The 22,435-nt window shown below is 35.3% G+C and overlaps 4 protein-coding genes and 1 pseudogene across 4 annotated transcripts in view; 3 read left to right on the top strand and 2 right to left on the bottom strand.

Annotated features, from left to right (window-relative positions):
* Positions 1–46: 46 nt before the first annotated feature.
* Positions 47–3,933, bottom strand: LOC128179885 (ankyrin-1-like). The gene is made up of 3 exons (XM_052847572.1): positions 3,738–3,933; positions 1,215–1,868; positions 47–1,115 (listed from the first exon to the last, which is right to left on the bottom strand). Exons 1-3 carry the CDS (start codon positions 3,931–3,933, stop codon positions 85–87), a joined length of 1,881 nt encoding a protein of 626 aa, XP_052703532.1. The 3' UTR covers positions 47–84.
* Positions 3,934–6,115: 2,182 nt separating this feature from the next.
* LOC128179895 (uncharacterized) overlaps positions 6,116–22,435 on the bottom strand; it is a 49,596-nt gene continuing 33,276 nt past the window's right edge. The window contains exon 9 of the mRNA XM_052847583.1: positions 6,116–6,272. Coding sequence (XP_052703543.1) covers positions 6,189–6,272 — 84 coding nt within the window. The 3' untranslated portion in view covers positions 6,116–6,188. The remainder of the gene's footprint in view (positions 6,273–22,435) is intronic.
* On the top strand, positions 9,310–11,179 carry LOC128179892 (uncharacterized). The gene is made up of 5 exons (XM_052847580.1): positions 9,310–9,850; positions 10,063–10,243; positions 10,357–10,458; positions 10,705–10,785; positions 10,944–11,179. The coding sequence occupies exons 1-5, from the start codon at positions 9,427–9,429 to the stop codon at positions 11,164–11,166; spliced, it is 1,011 nt and encodes a 336-aa protein (XP_052703540.1). The 5' UTR covers positions 9,310–9,426; the 3' UTR covers positions 11,167–11,179.
* LOC128179901 (uncharacterized) lies at positions 12,590–13,949 on the top strand. The gene is made up of 3 exons (XM_052847586.1): positions 12,590–12,773; positions 12,862–12,993; positions 13,114–13,949. Exon 3 carries the CDS (start codon positions 13,128–13,130, stop codon positions 13,947–13,949), a length of 822 nt encoding a protein of 273 aa, XP_052703546.1. The 5' UTR covers positions 12,590–12,773; positions 12,862–12,993; positions 13,114–13,127.
* LOC128179904 (uncharacterized) lies at positions 13,999–14,645 on the top strand (annotated as a pseudogene).

The following is a 22,435-nucleotide window of genomic DNA, read 5'->3' as shown; positions in this document are numbered from 1 at the left end:
ATATATATATATATATATATATACGTGTGTGTGTGTGTGTCAGCTTTATTAAACAATTTGAATATAATATTAGTATGATACCATTTACACTTTTTTTTTTAAAAATATCATTCTTGTCACTCTTTCCACCTGACATGATACAAAAAGAGAAAAATATGAATCCGGGTTGTACAAATTATTTGAAATGTTGTCTTTCTGCATCAAAAATACCACTGTGCAGTCTTGTTTATCAAAGCAATCAACCAAGGCGGGATTGACTTTCCATCCGCAAGCCAGACTAGTGTTTGCGCCATTATTGAGTAAATTATTTATAATATTGTAACGTATCCAAACAAAAGCAATAAATAAAATACTGACTCCATCATTCATACATAAATCAATGTCTGCTCCATTACTCAGTAAAAGTTGTACAGTGCTATCATGTCCGTTTTGACAAGCTATATAGAGAGGACTGGTTCTGTTCTCTAGACATAAATTAATGTCTGCTCCATTACTCAGTAAAAGCTGTACAGTGCTATCATGTCCGTTTTGACAAGCTATATAGAGAGGACCGGCTCCGTTTTTCATGCATAAATTAATGTGTGCTCCATTACTCAGTAAAAGTTGCACAGTGCTATCATGTCCGTTTGCACAAGCTATATAGAGAGGACTGGCTCCGTCCTCCTGACATAAATTAATGTCTGCTCCATTACTCAGTAAAAGTTGTACAGTGCTATCATGTCCGTTTTCACAAGCTATATAGAGTGGACCGGCTCCGTTTTTCATGCATAAATTAATGTGTGCTCCATTACTCAGTAAAAGTTGCACAGTGCTATCATGTCCGTTTAGACAAGCTACATGGAGAGGACTAGCTCCGTTTTTCATGCATAAATTAATGTCCGCTCCATTCTTCAGTAAAAGTTGTACAGTGCTATCATGTCCGTTTTGACAAGCTCTATAGAGAGGACTGACGCCTTCCTCCTCACATAAATTAATGTCTGCTCCATTACTCAGTAAAAGTTGCACAGTGCTATCATGTCCGTTTAGACAAGCTACATGGAGAGGACTGACTCCGTTTTTCATGCATAAATTAATGTCTGCTCCATTACTCAGTAAAAGTTGCACAGTGCTATCATGTCCGTTTTGACAAGCTATATGGAGAGGACTGGCGCCGTCCTCCTCACATAATTTAATGTCTGCTCCATTACTCAGTAAAAGTTGCACAGTGCTATCATGTCCGTTTTGACAAGCTATATAGAGAGGACCGGCTCCGTTCTCTTTACATAAATTAATGTCTGCTCCATTACTCAGTAAAAGTTGTACAGTGCTATCATGTCCGTTTTCACAAGCTATATAGAGAGGACTGACTCCGTTCTCTTTACATAAATTAATGTCCGCTCCATTCTTCAGTAAAATTTGTACAGTGCTATCATGTCCGTTTAGACAAGCTACATGGAGAGGACTGGCTCCGTTTTTCATGCATAAATTAATGTCTGCTCCATTACTCAGTAAAAGTTGCACAGTGCTATCATGTCCGTTTTGACAAGCTATATAGAGAGGACCGGCTCCGTTTTTCTTGCATAATTTAATGTCCGCTCCATTCTTCAGTAAAAGTTGTACAGTGCTATCATGTCCGTTTTGACAAGCTCTATAGAGAAGACTGACGCCTTCCTCCTCACATAAATTAATGTCTGCTCCATTACTCAGTAAAAGTTGCACAGTGCTATCATGTCCGTTTCGACAAGCTACATGGAGAGGACTGGCTCCGTTTTTCATGCATAAATTAATGTGTGCTCCATTACTCAGTAAAAGTTGCACAGTGCTATCATGTCCGTTTTGACAAGCTATATGCAGAGGACTGGCGCCGTCCTCCTCACATAAATTAATGTCTCTGCTCCATTACTCAGTAAAAGTTGCACAGTGCTATCATGTCTGTTTTGACAAGCTATATGGAGAGGACCGGCTCCGTTTTTCTTGCATAAATTAATGTCCGCTCCATTCTTCAGTAAAAGTTGTACAGTGCTATCATGTCCGTTTAGACAAGCTACATGGAGAGGACTGGCTCCGTTTTTATGCATTAATTAATGTCTGCTCCATTACTCAGTAAAAGTTGCACAGTGCTATCATGTCTGTTTTGACAAGCTATATGGAGAGGACCGGCTCCGTTTTTCTTGCATAAATTAATGTCCGCTCCATTCTTCAGTAAAAGTTGTACAGTGCTATCATGTCCGTTTTGACAAGCTCTATAGAGAGGACTGACGCCTTCCTCCTCACATAAATTAATGTCTGCTCCATTACTCAGTAAAAGTTGCACAGTGCTATCATGTCCGTTTCGACAAGCTACATGGAGAGGACTGGCTCCGATTTTCATGCATAAATTAATGTCTGCTCCATTACTCAGTAAAAGTTGCACAGTGCTATCATGTCTGTTTTGACAAGCTATATGGAGAGGACCGGCTCCGTTTTTCGTGCATAAATTAATGTCCGCTCCATTCTTCAGTAAAAGTTGTACAGTGCTATCATGTCCGTTTAGACAAGCTACATGGAGAGGACCGGCTCCGTTTTTCTTGCATAAATTAATGTCTGCTCCATTACTCAGTAAAAGTTGCACAGTGCTATCATGTCCGTTTTGACAAGCTATATGGAGAGGACCGGCTCCGTTTTTCTTGCATAAATTAATGTCCGCTCCATTCTTCAGTAAAAGTTGTACAGTGCTATCATGTCCGTTTAGACAAGCTACATGGAGAGGACTGGCTCCGTTTTTATGCATTAATTAATGTCTGCTCCATTACTCAGTAAAAGTTGCACAGTGCTATCATGTCTGTTTTGACAAGCTATATGGAGAGGACCGGCTCCGTTTTTCTTGCATAAATTAATGTCCGCTCCATTCTTCAGTAAAAGTTGTACAGTGCTATCATGTCCGTTTTGACAAGCTCTATAGAGAGGACTGACGCCTTTCTCCTCACATAAATTAATGTCTGCTCCATTACTCAGTAAAAGTTGCACAGTGCTATCATGTCCGTTTCGACAAGCTACATGGAGAGGACTGGCTCCGATTTTCATGCATAAATTAATGTCTGCTCCATTACTCAGTAAAAGTTGCACAGTGCTATCATGTCTGTTTTGACAAGCTATATGGAGAGGACCGGCTCCGTTTTTCGTGCATAAATTAATGTCCGCTCCATTCTTCAGTAAAAGTTGTACAGTGCTATCATGTCCGTTTAGACAAGCTACATGGAGAGGACCGGCTCCGTTTTTCATGCATAAATTAATGTCTGCTCCATTACTCAGTAAAAGTTGCACAGTGCTATCATGTCCGTTTTGACAAGCTATATGGAGAGGACCGGCTCCGTTTTTCTTGCATAAATTAATGTCCGCTCCATTCTTCAGTAAAAGTTGTACAGTGCTATCATGTCCGTTTTGACAAGCTCTATAGAGAGGACTGACGCCTTCCTCCTCACATAAATTAATGTCTGCTCCATTACTCAGTAAAAGTTGCACAGTGCTATCTTGTCCGTTTCGACAAGCTACATGGAGAGGACTGGCTCCGATTTTCATGCATAAATTAATGTCTGCTCCATTACTCAGTAAAAGTTGCACAGTGCTATCATGTCTGTTTTGACAAGCTATATGGAAAGGACCGGCTCCGTTTTTCTTGCATAAATTAATGTCCGCTCCATTCTTCAGTAAAAGTTGTACAGTGCTATCATGTCCGTTTTGACAAGCTCTATAGAGAGGACTGACGCCTTCCTCCTCACATAAATTAATGTCTGCTCCATTACTCAGTAAAAGTTGCACAGTGCTATCATGTCCGTTTAGACAAGCTACATGGAGAGGACTGGCTCCGTTTTTCATGCATAAATTAATGTCTGCTCCATTACTCAGTAAAAGTTGCACAGTGCTATCATGTCCGTTTCGACAAGCTACATGGAGAGGACTGGCTCCGTTTTTCATGCATAAATTAATGTCTGCTCCATTACTCAGTAAAAGTTGCACAGTCCTATCATGTCCGTTTTGACAAGCTCTATGGAGAGGACTGGCGCCGTCCTCCTCACATAAATTAATGTGTGCTCCATTACTCAGTAAAAGTTGCACAGTGCTATCATGTCTGTTTTGACAAGCTATATTGAGAGGACCGGCTCCGTTCTCTTTACATAAATTAATATCTGCTCCATTACTCAGTAAAAGTTGTACAGTGCTATCATGTCCGTTTTTACAAGCTATATAGAGAGGACTGACTCCGTTCTCTTTACATAAATTAATGTCCGCTCCATTCTTCAGTAAAAGTTGTACAGTGCTATCATGTCCGTTTAGACAAGCTACATGGAGAGGACTTGCTCCGTTTTTCATGCATAAATTAATGTGTGCTCCATTACTCAGTAAAAGTTGCACAGTGCTATCATGTCCGTTTTGACAAGCTATATAGAGAGAACTGGCGCCGTCCTCCTCACATAAATTAATGTCCGCTCCATTACTCAGTAAAAGTTGTACAGTGCTATCATGTCCGTTTTCACAAGCTATATAGAGAGGACTGACTCCGTTCTCGTTACATAAATTAATGTCTGCTCCATTCTTCAGTAAAAGTTGTACAGTCTTATCTCTTCTTTCTGCACCTGAATCTTTATGGTTATTGTTTCCGTTTGCAGTATTGTTACCAGCTGCTAACAGAAGAGGCGTCCAACCACCGTGACTGTCAGTCTTTTCATTGACTTTTACGCCTATCCTAATCAACTCAACAAATAATTCATAATTATGAAACACAGATACAATGTGAATAGGGTATAAACCTCCCCATGTTTTTTTCAAAGATCCTTCTGCATGGTCTTTAAAAGCAGAAGAAAACAATTCTATTGAACCATTGCAACACAGTGCAGGAAAACATTCGACAAAATTAGTTTGGATGTTTTGTAGATTGTTTAAGCAGTATTTTGATAGTTGCGTATGACAAAATGCAATGACAGCAACAAGTGGCGATATTTTACTTTCTAAATTCAAATAGGAAAGTTTTGTCAAAACTAAGTTTTTAGATGTCCGGTGAAGTTCTTGTTTATCAATTGTAACGTTCTTGGTTTCTAACAACATTTGACGATTTTTGGGATGATCTGCTATCTTTTGTTCAAGTACGTTAATTACTTTTTCATTCCTGAGACAGGGATTGAGTACGACATCTAACAAGCGTTCTCCAAACAGCTCAGTAAAAAGTCTTTCTCCAAGTTCTGTTACGTATTTCTCTCTTAAATAGATAGTGAACGATTCGTTGTCTTCGTTACTAGTTCCAAATTTTACCCTTCTTCTGAGAAAGCCGATGTCGGCGTATTTTATTGTTTCAGAGGGATAATCTGTTCCAAATACATGAGTTGTAACTTCCATCACAAAATCATGATAAAAATGATACGTATCATCAATTTTCTTGACATAAAAGTCTTTCATGGAGTTAAGGATGTCTCCAATATCTAAAGGTGCTGTGTTCTCTGGCAATCCACAAAGTTTTAACGTATGCTTGAATTTTTCTTCCGTGTCTTTATTTTTTAAGATATCACTTAAACAAAGATCATCGTTAAAAAGAACAAGGAGGGCCAAAGCACAATATTTACCCCTGTCTTTTTTTCTGAACCCCAGTATTTCCTCTTTCAGCACAGTTACAGGTTCTGTAAAAAATTCTATACCCTTATTTTTGTATTCCGCTTTGCTAGAGTACAATTTACACAATAACGGGAAATACCTTTTTACTTCAACGATCTTATGACAATCTTCGTCGGATAAATTCATATTGGAGGTATATTTGTTCAAAATCTGCCGTTTTTCCTTAATAGATAATTTATTTTTGTTATCATCGATGTTTAAAATATTTGATTGGTTCACGAGATAACTTGTCACTCTGGTGTCAGAAATAATGTGATTTCTACAAGACATCACGAGTTTTGCTGTTTTTAAGTACAACTTTATTTCCTCTTTATTTGTTTGCCACGAATTATTCAAAATTTCGTTAAAAGACTCTTTTCCAAATGGATCATTAAAAACACAAATAGTTTTATCTATTTGAAATTGCCTTGATTTATATTCATCCACGATGTCTTCTACCTTTTTTATTCGTCTTACGGTCCAGCCCTGTTCTCTGTATTTGAGCGCAATATGTTGAATAATGGCTGACTTTCCGGATCCCGAGTGACCAGCCACAATTACCATGCTCCTGCTTTTAATTTCTTTTTCTACTTCATTACACGCCTTTGTTGAAATAAAACAGTCTTCGTCTTGTTTCCATTGATCGAATATGGCCTTTTCAATTCGTGATTCTATAATGAAAAAAAAAATGTTAACGTTTTAAACAGAAACAATTCTTGAGATTATGCTTGAAAAAAAGTAGACCCATAATATCCAAAGATATCTATACAGTAACCTATTAACACACACAGGTTCCAAGGCTAATCGAGTAACTAATTGTGCCCTTTACGCCACGATCTCTCTTAAACACCTCTTCATTACACTTTTCAGATGTAGATCAGATGAAGAGAAAGCCTTTCTCTTGGGTTGAGTTTTTTTGCCCCATTCCCACCCAATGTTCTTTAAAATGGTTATAAATGGTTTTATAGTATGTATGTTGAATGTTTTCTCATTTTTCGAAATGTTTTGTCAGGTGCCCCCCTCCCCCCCCCCCCCCCCAAAAAAAAAATAAACAATTTTCTTGTGTGTGACTTAGCCACTACGAATACGCTACGTATTTTAAAGAAAGAATGCTGTTTACAGTAATTTATTTTCATGTTTCAAATATTCAATTACATATTTCCTTATTTTGCTCTGAATGTGTTTACTCTTCAGTATCTCACTCCACGTGCAAATCCAAAGCTTTTGCACGTTTATAAAGACATTGCTGGTGCGCTGTCCTAAGTATATTCTTAATCGTCGTGTGTTCAAAAAAATTTATTTTGTACATCAAGAGTCTTTGTACAATGTAAAGCCATAAAATGTGAACCGCCCCATTCACTAAAATCTACATGTATGTAAGGCAATTACAAAAGTAAGAAGAGGTTGATCGCGCCCTTAGCATACGATTTCGCCTAAATAAAGCGCTTTTGCAAACATCAAACTTTTTTATTATTATACAATATTAGGTTTAAATATATCAAAAGAAACATCAATTAAACAATTACCAGGTAAAAATAGTCTTACTTATCAAGCTTACTCTACATTATTGAACTCTATAGCTTTTTAAGGGATATATAGGAAAATAGTTAGTATGCATTTAAATAGTTGAATATGTGAGTGTTCGATTTTATTTAATCCAAAGACACCGGTCTACAGGGGATGCTTACTTCTCCTAGGCACCTGATCCCACCTTAATCTTAGTATTTCGCTTTATGAATTTTTCAGATGATTGACAGTTTGTTATGGTCATTTTTCATTTTGCACAGTTTTGAAAATGAGCATAAAAGATCTCTATAATAACCTACATTCATTGCATTTCGCTGGAAGTAATAACGGTTTAAAATATCAACTGATTTTATACACAGAGTACTGTATGTTTGTTTATTAGATGCAGGTTTTCAAAATGTATGACAAATCAGTGGTAACAGACACAATGATAAAATCAGTACCCAGGTTTCGACAATCATATTGCGACAGATACCTGAATCCTTTTTTTTTATTATTAAAAGGTACTTTCTGTTCAAACACGGGTGTATGCAAAATAATGGGAAAATGGTCCTACACCTATTTATGCCAGATTCAAGATCTAATTGAATAATTAACGCCATTAGAAATTTTCGATTTAAAAAATTAAATTAGATACAGTGCTTATAATATATAAAACAAGTAGGTCCTCTACCGATTTGCCGGTAAAAAAGCTGAAAATCGGATCGATTAAGTATTATATACTTAATCATATGAAAACGGTCCCTTTTTGTACAATGAATTAAAGAAAATCTACCATGGCATGATGCTTGTGAAAATTTTAAATCAAGAGTGAATAAACAATGCACATTCCGATTAATGTTGATATCTCGAATAGCTTTTTTATTGTAATGATTGACGCATTATCGATTATGTTCACCCTGTAACGGTGATTTTTGCTCTGGTTTGTGACCTTGTCTTTTCAATGAATTCAAACAAATAAAAAAAAGTGGACCTTGGATCACTAGACAATGTGTATATGAAGGAATTCATATGGAACGCCATAGCTGCCTTAAGGTCAATTTCATATTATATGAATTGGCATATCTTTTATATGCAATAGTAATATCATTATATGCAGTGCTAACATCATTATATGCAGTGCTAACATCATTATATGCAGTGCTAATATCATTATATACTGTAATTTCGCCATTATATTCAGGGGTTAAATCTTAATATGAAGTGGTAACATCATTACGTTATGTCGTTAGATCATTATGTGCATTGGTTTATTCATTATATGCTATGAATAAGTCTTTATATGATATGATAAACTCATTTCATACAGAGCTAAACTCATAATGAACTATTGTTCAATCGTTATGTTATATGGTACACTCTTCATGTGCAGTTGCTAAATCCTTTTATGCAGTGCAACTTCTTGACAATAGGTGGTAAGTTCATTATATGCAGTACTAATATCATGTTATGGTGTATTAAAACCATTATGTATGGTGGTAAAACCTTTATGTATTGTGGTGAAAGCTTTACATGAAATTGTAAATTCTTTATATGATATGACAATTTTATAATGTGCCGTTGTTGAGTCATTATATTATGAGGCCAGTTCTTTACATGATGTGATTTCATTATATGGAGTGGTAACTTCTTTTTATGCAGTCGTAACTCTTTATGATGAGGTTGTAAACTGGTTCTCGCTGAAAAGTTTTAATGGGGAGGAGGTCCAGTTTTATTTTGAAAAAGATGCCGCGTTCATTGTGACGATGCACATTTCCTGGTCAACTTGTCGTTTGTTTTGGAGAGAGAGAGAGAGAGAGAGAGAGAGAGAGAGAGAGAGAGAGAGAGAGAGAGAGAGAGAGAGAGAGTTTATCTATCCTTTAACATCGATATCATAATATCAATCATTGAACCCAGTTTGTGTGAAAAATCGAATGTATTATTAGTAGAGTATGCTTTTAATTTAAGAGTAAAAGAAATTACAATAAAATGAAGCAATCAAAGTCGAAAGACCTTTGTTTCAATGTACTAGGTAGGTGCTACTCCTCGCTAATCAATGCCTCCAACACAAAAGGAACAGACAGATTTTCATTTTTAGACATAAATAAAATTTGTTTTCATTTTTTTAAAATTATTTTTGATTTTAAAGAAATAATAAAGAAATTGCTTGGTCTTAAGGATTTCGATCCCTAATAGCTTACTTCCTGTTAAAATCCCGAAAATTACCGATGATTGAAACATCGGTAATCTTCGGAAGATGTTAGAGTTATCGTTCTTGTTGACCGGAAGTCGTAGAGTTACTGTTCTTGATGTAAACACATGGCTGCTCCATTTGAGAAGACGAGGGATAAAAAAGGCCGGTTTGCAGCAAATAAAAAGAAAAGAGTTGTATCTGTACCACGTTATGTGAGAAATGAACATTCTTATACTTCTGCGAATATATCAAGAACGGATCAGCCGGAACATGCCGAAGGAGACGACAATTGGAAGGAAGGTAGACGACTTGTTGAGTTTGGTGTTCTACTATCAAATCTAAGACACTGTGAGGCTTGTCGCCTCGGACCGGTAGCTTTGACCTACGACAGCGTTGTAGGGGAACTCCAGAAAGGGCTTGGTGGTTATTTATACGTTAAGTGCAGCAATAATGACTGTAACCACGTCAACAGAGTACCCTACGGTAGCACCCACCGTGTTAAAAAACTAGGCATGCCCTGCTTTGCTGTCAATACGAAACTTGGAACAGGTAAATGATATTCACAAACACATACATGTACATACAAATGAATAAACATTTTTATCTTTTTTATTTTGTTCAGTATCCCATTACCATGTAACTATCATCTTATAAAATACAGTACATGTATAAATCTGCTGTTAGAAGATGGGCATAATTTACTTCCTACACACAAGTTATTTCAAAACACATTGTTAAATACATTGTATGATTTTTTTCAGCTATGATTGACAGTTTAGGTGGTCCAGATAGAGTAAATAATGTTTTAGCTGCACTGAATTTGAAGCCTATTAGTCAGAAAAACTTGAAGATGATTGAGAGAAGAGCAGGGAACTTTGTTGAATCTATAGCCAAGTCATCTATGTCCAAGGCAGCAAAAGATTCTTTTGAACTTGAGATGGAGTAAGAAATATTCTTTATTTTGGAAAAATCATATGTGTGATTTGCAATGTTTTAAAAAAGTTCATAGTTGGGGTCATAATATAAACCTAATTATTTTGTACATTTTTAATAAGAGATGTGGGTAATGAGGAGTCAAAGAAAGCACAAGAAGAAATGGGAGAGGAAATAGATGGCTTATGTGTCAGTCTTTTTCATGATGCATCTCCAAGTGTAAAGTAAGAATTTGACATTAATTTGTGACAATGTAACAAGTTTTTGTACAGTTATCGAGTTTTTGTAATTGTAATTGTTCAGGATATACCTTATATTAAAAAAAGCATGTACATGATTGTTTATAAGTCAAAAGGCGTTGTAAATTCAAGTTTGTGAAGTCTTGGAAACTGGATGAAAAAAAATATTGAAAAATTAAAACATTAGAATGAAAAAATATTATGAAAATTAAAACAATTTATTTATTTCAGAAAGCTAGTGTGTCGAGAATCTGCTGCCTTACAGTCACCTGAACTTTTAAAGGATGGAACTGATGTACCCGGTTCATCAAGGTAGAATCCCCCCCCCCCCCAAAAAAAAAAACAGCAAAAAAACATTTAGTTTGAAACAGTATGGTCCTATAGAATTTGGTGTCATTTATTTTTCTTAAAAGCCTATTACAATAAGTACAACTAGTAATAAAACATCTGAATTACACTATATTTTTTAGGACAGTGAAGGACATATTTAAAGGTAGAGCTAAGTTGAAGAAAAGAGCTCCCTGTCAGCCTTCACAACAGCAGTCTCTGAAGTGCAAGAAAAAACTAGTATCTAAATTCCCAACCAAGACCAGATCTGGCATGTCATGTGCAGTAGATACAGCATGGCAAAAACGTGGTTTTGATAGCCTCACCTGTAAGTTTAGCATTTTTTTTTTAAATGTCCTGTCATAAACAACTAAAATCTTGAAAGATAAAAAATGCTCATATCAAACCCACATATTTTCACATGAATGTTTTACAGTAACCATGAATAATCTCTATTCATAAATTTCCACATTTGTAATACATTTTTAATGGTATTTTAAAAATACATGATTTATTGATCAAGTATTATTATGATCATTTTCATTTTTTGCAGCACATACTTTTTTTTATGAGTAAAGCCAAGTATGGGAAAAAAGTTGTGAAAACAGTTGTATCTCACAGAACTTGTGGCATCTGTAAGTGGTGGCAGAGAAACCGTCCAGGTCAAGAAATCAGAAAACACAGATGTGTTCACAATCACACTGGAAGTGCCCGCCTCATGGAAAGTGTAAGTGGTGTGCAGGGTATAAAAGAACTTATAGATTCGGGTACACCTGTGGACATTCTTGAAGGAGATGGAGACAATACAATGATTTCTAGAATCAAAAGTGAACTTGGAATAACTATGAAAAAACGATTGGACAAAAATCATGTGATTAAGAACATTGGAAAAAGACTCTACGCACTTCATGGAACCAAGGGTGTGAAACTAAGTAAAACAGTTATCGTGCATCTGCAGAAATGCATTAAATATGCCCTTGCAAAAAATCAAACTAAAGACGACTTGGAAGAGAATCTGAAAGCTATATTGCCTCATCAGTTTGGGGATCATTCTTGCTGCGCTGCTCGCTTTTGTGGATTTAAACGAAATCCTTCTGAAAAGTACATCCACAGAAGTCTTCCTTACAAAGCAGCTTTGAAAAACGACCAACTTCGTCAGCATCTGCAGCCCATTTTTGATCAAGTGTCAGCACGAGCAGCCCAGTATGTGGACCTTGGCTCTAGTCAGCAATGTGAACATGCGAATAAAGAAGTCACCATGAGAATACCCAAGTCTCTACACTATGGCAACTCTGATGCGCTTGACTTTAGAGTACATGCGACAGCAGCCTTCATAAATGAAGGGAGAGGGTACATTTCAAAGGTAAAATTGCATTATTTGTTTGTTTTATTGTTCAATTTTTGTTTAACTAACTTTTATTGTTTGTTTTTCTGTTGAATTTTTTACAATGTTGGTTGGTTTGAATTTATTATTTTGTCGTTATTTATTAATCTTTTTTAGCATCATGTTGGTTTCAGCATCTAGCATCAGATTGATTTCAACAACTGTCATCTCGACCACATTCATTGTAAACTGTAAGTGTTCTAATTGTAAAATTCTAGTTCATGTATTGATAATAATTTTTTTGAGCTTGGTATTACCTGGTACTTTATTTACACTTTATAACCTTTTAACTTTCTTAAAGATTTTGTTTTAATCTCAGCAAGGTAAAATGAATTTTATGAAACATACTGCTTAAAAAAAATAATGTTGGTAATATTGTAATTTTTTTTTGAAAAGGTAAATGAAAAAGCTGGTTTGTCACCTGGGAAGTTTACCAAGAAGTATGCAGCAAAACAGTTAAAGCATCGTCTGCAGGCAGAGGAGAGATCCAAGCTACCCTCAACAAAGAGAAGAAGAATCCAGTTGAAGCAGGAAAGAAATAATACGCAATGTGCATTTCAGGCACTCGAGGGTGACACATATCAATCAGGTATGTTTTATTTTAAATTATTCATTGTTTTTATAAAACCAGAAGTTTATCAACTTCCATTCTTATCACATTAAAACATTTTTTCTAGAGATAGGATTAGAGGATGAGGTTGACATTGTACAGATACCGGATCCTGTTCCTCGTGGTGTCTTTAAACCCATCACATTATCGAGTGGATCTCCCTCCCTTGTGGTATTTGATTTAGAGACCACTGATCTGAGTAAGTTTATATAAACCAGAGGAGAATAAAAAGTTCCATATTTTAAAAAAAAATGTAGACAATAAATAAGACATAAATAAAAGTGTTTAGAACTTATGAAAATATTTTTATTCAATTCAGTTCGAGGAAGACAGATGCCACATATCACTCAACTTGCTGCAGTTGAATTGGATACGGGATCTCTGTACAACACATATATTCTTCCAAAGGTGCCCATTTCAGAGGAAGCAATGAACACGACTGGCATTGTAGTGAATTCCGACTTAGAAAAAATGACTGTCCACGGTAGGGAGGTTGATGCAGTTAACATTATATCTGGACTAACAGAGTTTGTGGAATGGATGAAGAATTTTTCAAATGTTATATTGGTAGCACATAATGGAAGGAAATTCGACTTCCCTGTACTTATGAGTACCTTACGCTGTTTAAACATGACAGACACACTGCTTCCTGTTGTTTCTGGGTTTATTGACTCCCTGAGTGTGTTCAAGAAAGCCTTTCCTGGACAGCAGAATTACAAGCAAGAGACACTAGTGAAAGCGGTACTCAACACCAGCTACGCTGCCCATGATGCTACAGAAGATGTTAAAACCTTAGGTTTGTTGATGAAGCAGACCAAGTTTTTAGGTCCTGAGATCTTACAGTTTAGTTTTCCACCAATTTCTGTTCACCAAGGCCTTCTTTTTAGCAACGAGAAATCAAAAAACATAACGTCATTGCATGTTTTGATTGCTAAAGGTGTTGTGAAGCACAACACAGCAGAAAATATTGCAGGTTCAGGCTTGAACTTGTCCCACCTTCACAAGATATTTCAGAGAGATGGCGAGGATGGACTTAGAGCTACATTTGCTCAGAAAAACTCTGAAGGCCAGGCCCGGGTTTCCTCTACAAAGCGTGTTCTTTACTCTGTTATTCCAAAACTTGTGGAATATTTTGAAAAAAATGATGTAAACTGACATTATGAGAAATTGCAGATGATATTTTTGCAACTATTTTGTGAACTATATGCATTACTCTAGTTTCGTTGTTGAATTGGATACGGGATCTCTGTACAACACATATATTCTTCCAAAGGTGCCCATTTCAGAGGAAGCAATGAACACGACTGGCATTGTAGTGAATTCCGACTTAGAAAAAATGACTGTCCACGGTAGGGAGGTTGATGCAGTTAACATTATATCTGGACTAACAGAGTTTGTGGAATGGATAAAGAATTTTTCAAATGTTATATTGGTAGCACATAATGGAAGGAAATTCGACTTCCCTGTACTTATGAGTACCTTACGCTGTTTAAACATGACAGACACACTGCTTCCTGTTGTTTCTGGGTTTATTGACTCCCTGAGTGTGTTCAAGAAAGCCTTCCTGGACAGCAGAATTACAAGCAAGAGACACTAGTGAAAGCGGTACTCAACACTAGCTACGCTGCCCATGATGCTACAGAAGATGTTAAAACCTTCAGGCCAGGCCCGGGTTTTCTCTACAAAGCGTGTTCTTGACTCTGTTATTCCAAAACTTGTGGAATATTTTGCAAAAAAAATGATGTAAACTGACATTATGAGAAATTGCAGATGATATTTTTGCAACTATTTTATGAACTATATGCATTACTCTAGTTTCGTACAGTAATTTGTAATTAATTTTTTTTTGAAGGTCAAGATAAAATTTATTTACATGAATGTCAAGGTTAAAAATAAATACCCAGTATTAGGTTTAATAGATTGAAAAAAAAAGTGTAAAACTTTTTTGTAGTATGCTGTGATGATATAATTTTTGAAGGTTTTATCAGTAATAGTTTTAAGTAAAGGTCGTCAAATTTAAAGGTAGGTCATTGAAAAACACCTCACTCAGTTATTTATGACATTGCTTCTTCATCATAGTTGTGATTATATATTATATTTCAATTTTTATACTTTTTTACTTATTTTATGAACATAAGTGATTTTGAAAATTTTGGGGGCGGGGTTAGGAATTTGTCAATAAAAAAAGTTTTCTTTGGTAAAAGTTTTCAAAACTGCTTTTATTTTTCTTTCTATATAATGTGCCATGTATTCATTACAAAATATCTTATGCCAACTCTTTGGTTTTCCTTACAGAAATGCACATATGATCAGTTGTAATATTTCTTTTATCAAAATAATTGAAGTTAATCTGACACAATCTCAGTTTTTCAAAGTTATTGGACAGTAAATGGTTCTAAACTTTTTCTTAACTAAAAAATGCATTAAAATGTTCTATACAAATCTGTGTAAAAACTGAATTTGATATCAATTTGCTCAAAAATGTGATGTTGTATTGATGTTTACTACTACTCATTATGACATTATCATATATCAATATATTTTGGTCAGATAAAAAAAAAATCTGGATAAATTTGTTTATTTATGAAGTATGTATTGAGATATTATTGTTTTGACCCAAAAAAATCACTTTTGAAAATTTTTGTATTAAATTGTATTACAGGCTGAATACCTTAAGTTGTTTCATCCACTGTATAAAATTTAAGCTCACCGGGCATGTATTTTTGAAATCCTACAAAGAAGGTGTTGCAGTTCCTGTGCTATTTTCCATAAAGCTGTTGCAGATATATCTTAATTCATATCATTTTTATAAGACCATTTTATACGCGAATCCAGAAATTTTTTTCGAGGGGGGGGGGGGGGGGGGGCGATGAATCCTGAAGTTTGCCGAAGGAGTGAGGGAGATGGGTTCGAGGCAAATGTTTGGTAATTTCATGGAAATTTAAGAATTTTTCTGGGGCGGATCCTTCCGCGACCCACCCCACCCCCGTTAAATACCCCCATGCATTAAATAAATTGTAAAATGATTACACTGAAAAATGTGACTGGTTTCATGGCATATCCGATTTTTGTTTCAAAGAGGCATATTTTTGAAAATTAAACTTCGAAAAAAACACTCCGAAGTTAAAAAACGGTGTTTTAAATCTTTGCAAATTTCATCATGTCTAGTATAGCCGAGTGGTTACGCAGGATGGCTGAATAATCACCGAGACTAACTGCTTGGTATTTTTTTTAAATTAATTTTTGATCGCACGAAAAGGTAATACCCCTATTCCGATGGTTTTGAAAATCATCAATGTCCGGATAAATAAGTTTCAAAACGCTTGTCATTGTAATATTTTACATGTGTGCTGATTTTTTTCAACGTTACCGACTTGTTTACATTATAAACATAAATTGTTATCATTTGCTGCTGAACGAGGGATTTTAAAACAAAGTAACGCATTAATCGATAAAAATTGGGTAAAATATGTCGTTTTAAAAATATATGTACATATTGTTCGCCATTGTTAAAAGCAAGCCGTACAATAATGTATGAATCAGTAAAATACGGATAAGTTTGTTCCAAGCGCCATGCACGGTTTATATGGGTGCTATTAAAATTATTTTAAATAACAATCAAAAGCGAAGTAACTCAATTTAAACGTTTTTGAAGAGACAGAATTAGATTAATTAATCAAGCTCCGAAGAAATACATGTATATTTAAAACACGATAGCAAGTAGAAATCAAATTGTTCTATGTTAATATAAGATACATAAAGTGATCTAACTAACTGTATGCGCGGATCAAAAAGCGGGGGGGGGGTGTATTAAATTTCTACACAAAGCACTGGCGTCGGAAGCAAATTGAAAGTGGGGGGGGGGGGGGGGCTAGACTAATCCTCAGAAATATTAAGGAAAAAAAAACTAATTCCCAAAATCATGAAAATCCTAATCGGGGGGTGGGGGGGGGGGGGAGTATACCTATCAAAAAAAAAAAATGTTTTTTCCCAAATCATGGAATTCCTAATCCGGGGGGGGCGGGCTAGTTTGTCTATGACTACAACTTCTCAGTCTTTCGTGGTATATTTAGGAACAATTATCTTTGCTGCGAGAAAAAGAGGGGGGAGGGAGGGGGGCTGAACCCTCTATAATGCTATGTGCCTAACTTTGCAAAAAAAGTGGGGGCTAAGCCCCTCCCCCCCCCCCCCCCCCAGCCCGGTTCCGACGCCTATGCAAAGTACAATCATTTTTTGAAATTTATTTTACTTTTAAAATGAAACGCGTACTCTACTAAAAATTTATTCGATTTATCACACATCGATGTATTAAGAAAAGCGAAACACACACACACTCTCTCTCTCTCTCTCTCTCTCTCTCTCTCTCTCTCTCTCTCTCTCCCTCTCTCTCTCTTTTCAAAACAAACGACAAGTTGACCAGGAAATGTGCATCGTCATAAGCGCGGCATCTTTTTCAAAATAAAACTGGACCTCCTCCCCATTAAAACTTTTCAGCGAGAACCAGTTTACAACCTCATATTAAAGAGTTACGACTGCATAAAAAGAAGTTATCACTCCATATAATGAAATCACATCATGTAAAGAACTGGCCTCATAATATAATGACTCAACAACGGCTCATTATAAAATTGTGACATCATATAAAGAATTAACAGTTGCATGTAAAGCTTTAACCACAATACATAAAGGTTTTACCACCATACATAATGGTTTTAATACACCATAACATGATGTTAGTATTGCATATACTGAACTTACCACCTAATGACAAGAAGTTGCACTGCATAGAAGGATTTTACACTTCACATGAAGAGTGTACCATATAACATAACGATTGAACGATAGTTCATAATGATTTTAGCTCTGTATGAAATGATTTTATCATTTCATATAAAGACTTATTCATAGCATATAATGAATAAACTAATGCACATAATGATCTTACGACATAACGTAATGATGTTACCACTGAAAATAATGGCGAAATTACAGTATATAATGATGTTAGCACTGCACATAACGATGCTAGCACTGCATATAACGATGTTAGCACTGTATATAATGATGTTAGCACTGCATATAATGATGTTAGCACTGCATATAATGATATTACTATTACATATAAAATTTATACCAATTCAATTGACCTTAAGGCAGCTATGGCGTTCCATAAATTTAGCAGGTCAGAGAATACTCCCTTACATATTACGTGACTTTATTTATCGCCAAATTCTTATCAATTGAGGGAAAACCTAGCGATCAGAAATAAAATCCGTTGATAACATAATTTACAAATAGGCCTTGGATTTTCTTATAAATTAAAGTAAATGGAATAAAGTCACGACAAACACGCTTACCACGAATCTAAGTCACCCGCCACGCGTTGCACAGACGAGTACATTGGGTTAAGAGAGTTCACACCAGCAGGCATGTTCACAAAACTTTCCTAAGTTGTTATCTTAGTGCGTTCCTAAGATATGTCATAGGAAAAAGGTTAGGCACATCATAAGATCAACTTAGGACACGTCTTAAGATGTAGCTAGATGGTAACTTAGGAACATGTTGAGTTAGGATATCCCAACCTTCTGCAACCATCCTTACTTTTCACATGTATTTGTACAGATCGAATTTGAGAGACATTTGTAGGGATTAATCAGTCAACATTTTGCAAGAGAAAATTGTACGTGTCGGTTGTTAACACAAAAGGCCTAAAACCAGTAATTTTAATGTGGTCATTTAAAAAAATATATACATTTACCTTAAAATAAATCAGTGTCCAAAAACAATTTAATAAAAAAAATAATAACTCCTTCCCTCAGAAATCCATATGACTTCTATTTTTTGAAGAAAATAGGTATCAGGACAAATTGGCTTACAAGTAAATAATTATTTAAATAAACAACATATGTGCATTCTTTGAGTGTAGATTAACATTTGATAATTTTGTCATTCATGCACAAGTAATACACAAACATACGAAAGCCGAGAAGGATCATTCGAGATTCGAGATTCAAAATACGAGATTCGAAATACGAGATTCGAGATTCGAAATTCGAGATTCAATATCTAAATTCACCAATCAAATCATGGAACTGAAACCTGTATTCTAGCAACATCAAACTGTTCTAAATAAAGATCATTCGTACATGCTCTTTCTTACAAATAAATGTCTTAATAGCTCTTATAAAGTGGTTATAAAATGGTTAAATTAACATTGATGAATTAACCCCACACAGTATAAACAATAAAATTAGAAATAACACTGTTGGCTTTGCGAATCTAAGTGGTTTTGTTTGCCCTGTATGTATTTCCCCCCGAACAATTTTAACCCGAAGTGTATTCGCCCCAACTGTGTAAAAATCGGCTCGCGAAGAAAGATCTGTTTAATCTGAATGGTTTAGCTATGAAACGAAACTCAATGAAATAATCGACATGTCAAAATATAGGTTATGATAAATTTTAAACCATAGAAGATATAATGATTTACAACCTCAAAGACAAAACTCCAGATAAGAATATTGTATTGTAGGGTATGGCAATGCCATTGTCGATATGAGAGAGAGAGAGAGAGAGAGAGAGAGAGAGAGAGAGAGAGAGAGAGACAGACAGACAGAGACAGACAGACAGAGAGAGACAGACAGACAGACACAGAGAGAGTTTTGTAGTGTCAAATTCAGTTTTGAGTTAGAATTTGAAATTGATTTGATTTGTTACAAGCATATATAGACAAGAATTAAGCCTCTAAAAGGAGAAAAGAGAGGAGGTAGCTAGGGTAGGGCAGACCAACTAGCAAGCTTTAATTTTTACGGTGTTAGCGCACCTGTGATTTACATCTCTCTCTCTCTCTCTCTCTCTCTCTCTCTCTCTCTCTCTCTCTCTCTCTCTCTCTCTCTCATCACCTAGCATTTCCTTTTCCGTGAGGGGGTTTTGGGTATTTGTGATGTCTTACATTAGCTAGCGAAAATGATAAAAAAAACATGAAATTTTCTTTAAATTGTGTGCGGATGTTGTACTCCAATAATCTGTTTTCAGTATATACATTTCAAGAGGGGGGGGGGGGGGGGGGCTATATAGTCCTAAGTAGTTTGCCAGTTATTCTGTCCCCACTTTGTTTTCTCTTCGTTTTCCAGGTTTTTTTTATTTGCCTCGGCAAATTAATATAAAACTTTCTGTGTAGCTTCATAACGATGCACTGTAGATAAATTATGAGTAGTTTTACTTTTGATAAACAGGTACATATCCGTACTTGATTTTTAATTTGACTCATAATCGGATTTAATATTCCAATAAATATAGGGTAGGAAAGAGTAGACGGGACTTTTTTGCGCATATCCTACTGTACCATTCATTAAACACAGGTATTAGCACTCATCGAGTTCGACTTGCTTTCCTTTCTTTCATCCACTGGATTTAAAGCAATTAATTTTTGAAAATATTTTGAATTTATGGCCTGATTATATATAAATAAGAGCTGCGCTGGTGCATCTATTTACCCATATGGATCAAAATATAACCAAATGAATCTAAAAATTTTGACAAAATTAGTTTTAAACGTACGACTCTTTTTCAATTCTAATCGGGTATGTCCTTTAGAAAAATCTTGAACCGCACACATTTTAGCAAATAAAACGACAATTGTTTCATTTTTTTATGGGGAGTGAGGTGGTGCCGGTAAAAGACATGTATTGCTTGTGGCAGTTGTGCTATACTCTCATTTGTTATAATAGGTAATACTACATATTGATATAAAATGAAAGTTTCCAATTACACTGTACATAGCTTCTATCATGCATTTTGACCCGTGCGATAGTTTAAAACACTTTTCAAAGCATTTAATGTAATTCAACCGATCATTTTTGAAATTTAATTTTCTGGATCCCCGCCTGATACGTCCGCCTTCTTGTATATTAGAATTACATGTACGTTGACCTTATGTACACATTAACATAATCGGCTATGTTATGGGACGATAACATTTTTTATCAATGTTTTTGCAGGATATGTAACAAATAACAGCCTATTTGTGGGTTTTTGCACTGATTATTTGAGATAATTTGCCGCCATCTTTTATGCATTCCACACACCACTCACAGTTTCTTTATTTGGTGTTCTGTGTGTATGGCGACAAATTGGTAAATTTGCACCACTCACCCCTTGTAGCTTCATCCTGATTACATTTTATCTGGCTAAGTGTAATGTAGTAGTGTATTAAATACACACATCTGTGTTTGCAGTGCTTATTTACATCTTTAGAGGTTTACTTACAAAAAAGTAAACATTTGTATGACTTATATGTAATTATTGTCAATTTTGGTGCGGGGGGGGGGGGGGGGGGGGTAGGAAACTACAGAGAAACCTAACTTGGCTGTGAAACGTATGCTTTTATCCTTTCTTGTTGATATATTAACGAATGAATTATAACAAAATACATGTACAACAATAAATTTTGAAATATTCATGCACAATCAAATTTTTAAAAAGTTTTACTGTTCTCTGCACAAGAAATCGGCAATGTGAACAAATTGGCACCCTATCATCCCTGCCTATAATTGTAGAGAGTAGGTATCCTTCTATATTGAAAACAATTCCAAAGGTAAGACTCATAATAAGTTAATTGTTTACTGAGGGAAAGGAAAAAAAATTAATAATTCCGTATGATGTGATAATATCTCAATGATTTGTTTATAATCATAGTACTAGTGTATCACTGTATGCATACATAAAAACGATAATTAATGCTTATATTTATTAGTGAAACAGGACAGATTATTTATATTTAGATTATTTAGATACATGTACTAATCTTCATGCGGGGATCTAGAAAAGAGGGGGTCAGGGGATCTGGACCCCCTCCTCGGTAAAATTGGAGCTTATTAAATTTATTTAGTAAATTTTTTTTAAATTGGCCTAGGACCCCCTACAGAAAAAATTAGCTACGCTTATGAAGTTCTCTACCATAACCGCATTTTTACACAAAAGGGGTGAATAAACCCGGGTTTTAAACTATTACTGGTGGTGAAATACCCCAGGGTTCAAACGCATCAGGTGGAAATGCTCCAGGGCAAACAAAATCACTTAGATCCGCGAAGCACACTGCATTATTACTAGTCTACTTAGATATTCTGTGTAAAAGTAAATACAAATAATTATTTAGTTAGGTAGGGAGAAGTGAACACAGCATTTATTTGTATATAGGAACATGTACGCTAGAATACATATTTTCAGATCCTTGATTTGATTGGTTAATTTAGATATTGAATCTCGAATTTCGAATCTTGAATCTCGTATTTCGAATCTCGTATTTTGAATCTCGAATCTCGAATGATCCTTCTCGGCTTTCGTACAAACACGCACTTTTCATAGAATTTAACGTTACATGTAGAAACTCACACATACAAACACAGCAATTAATTTCCCTTTAATCCGCAATATATAGAATGCACGAACATGTTTAAAAATAAGAAATAAGTTGTAATATATTTCGAAAATACACAAATACAGTTTATTAAACTGAAAGATTTTTTTAAAGATTATTTTTTCGGAATGAAGTAATAGAAATTAAGAATGATCACGTATAACTTATATATACCAATGTAAATTTACTTTTTAGCCAAGGACATTTGAATAATTTCCTAAAATAA

Source organism: Crassostrea angulata, chromosome 4, assembly GCF_025612915.1.
Source record: "Crassostrea angulata isolate pt1a10 chromosome 4, ASM2561291v2, whole genome shotgun sequence".
Taxonomy (NCBI): domain Eukaryota; kingdom Metazoa; phylum Mollusca; class Bivalvia; order Ostreida; family Ostreidae; genus Magallana; species Magallana angulata.
The sequence above is the reverse complement of the archived record's forward strand: the minus strand, read 5'-3'. Positions and strand labels throughout refer to the sequence as shown.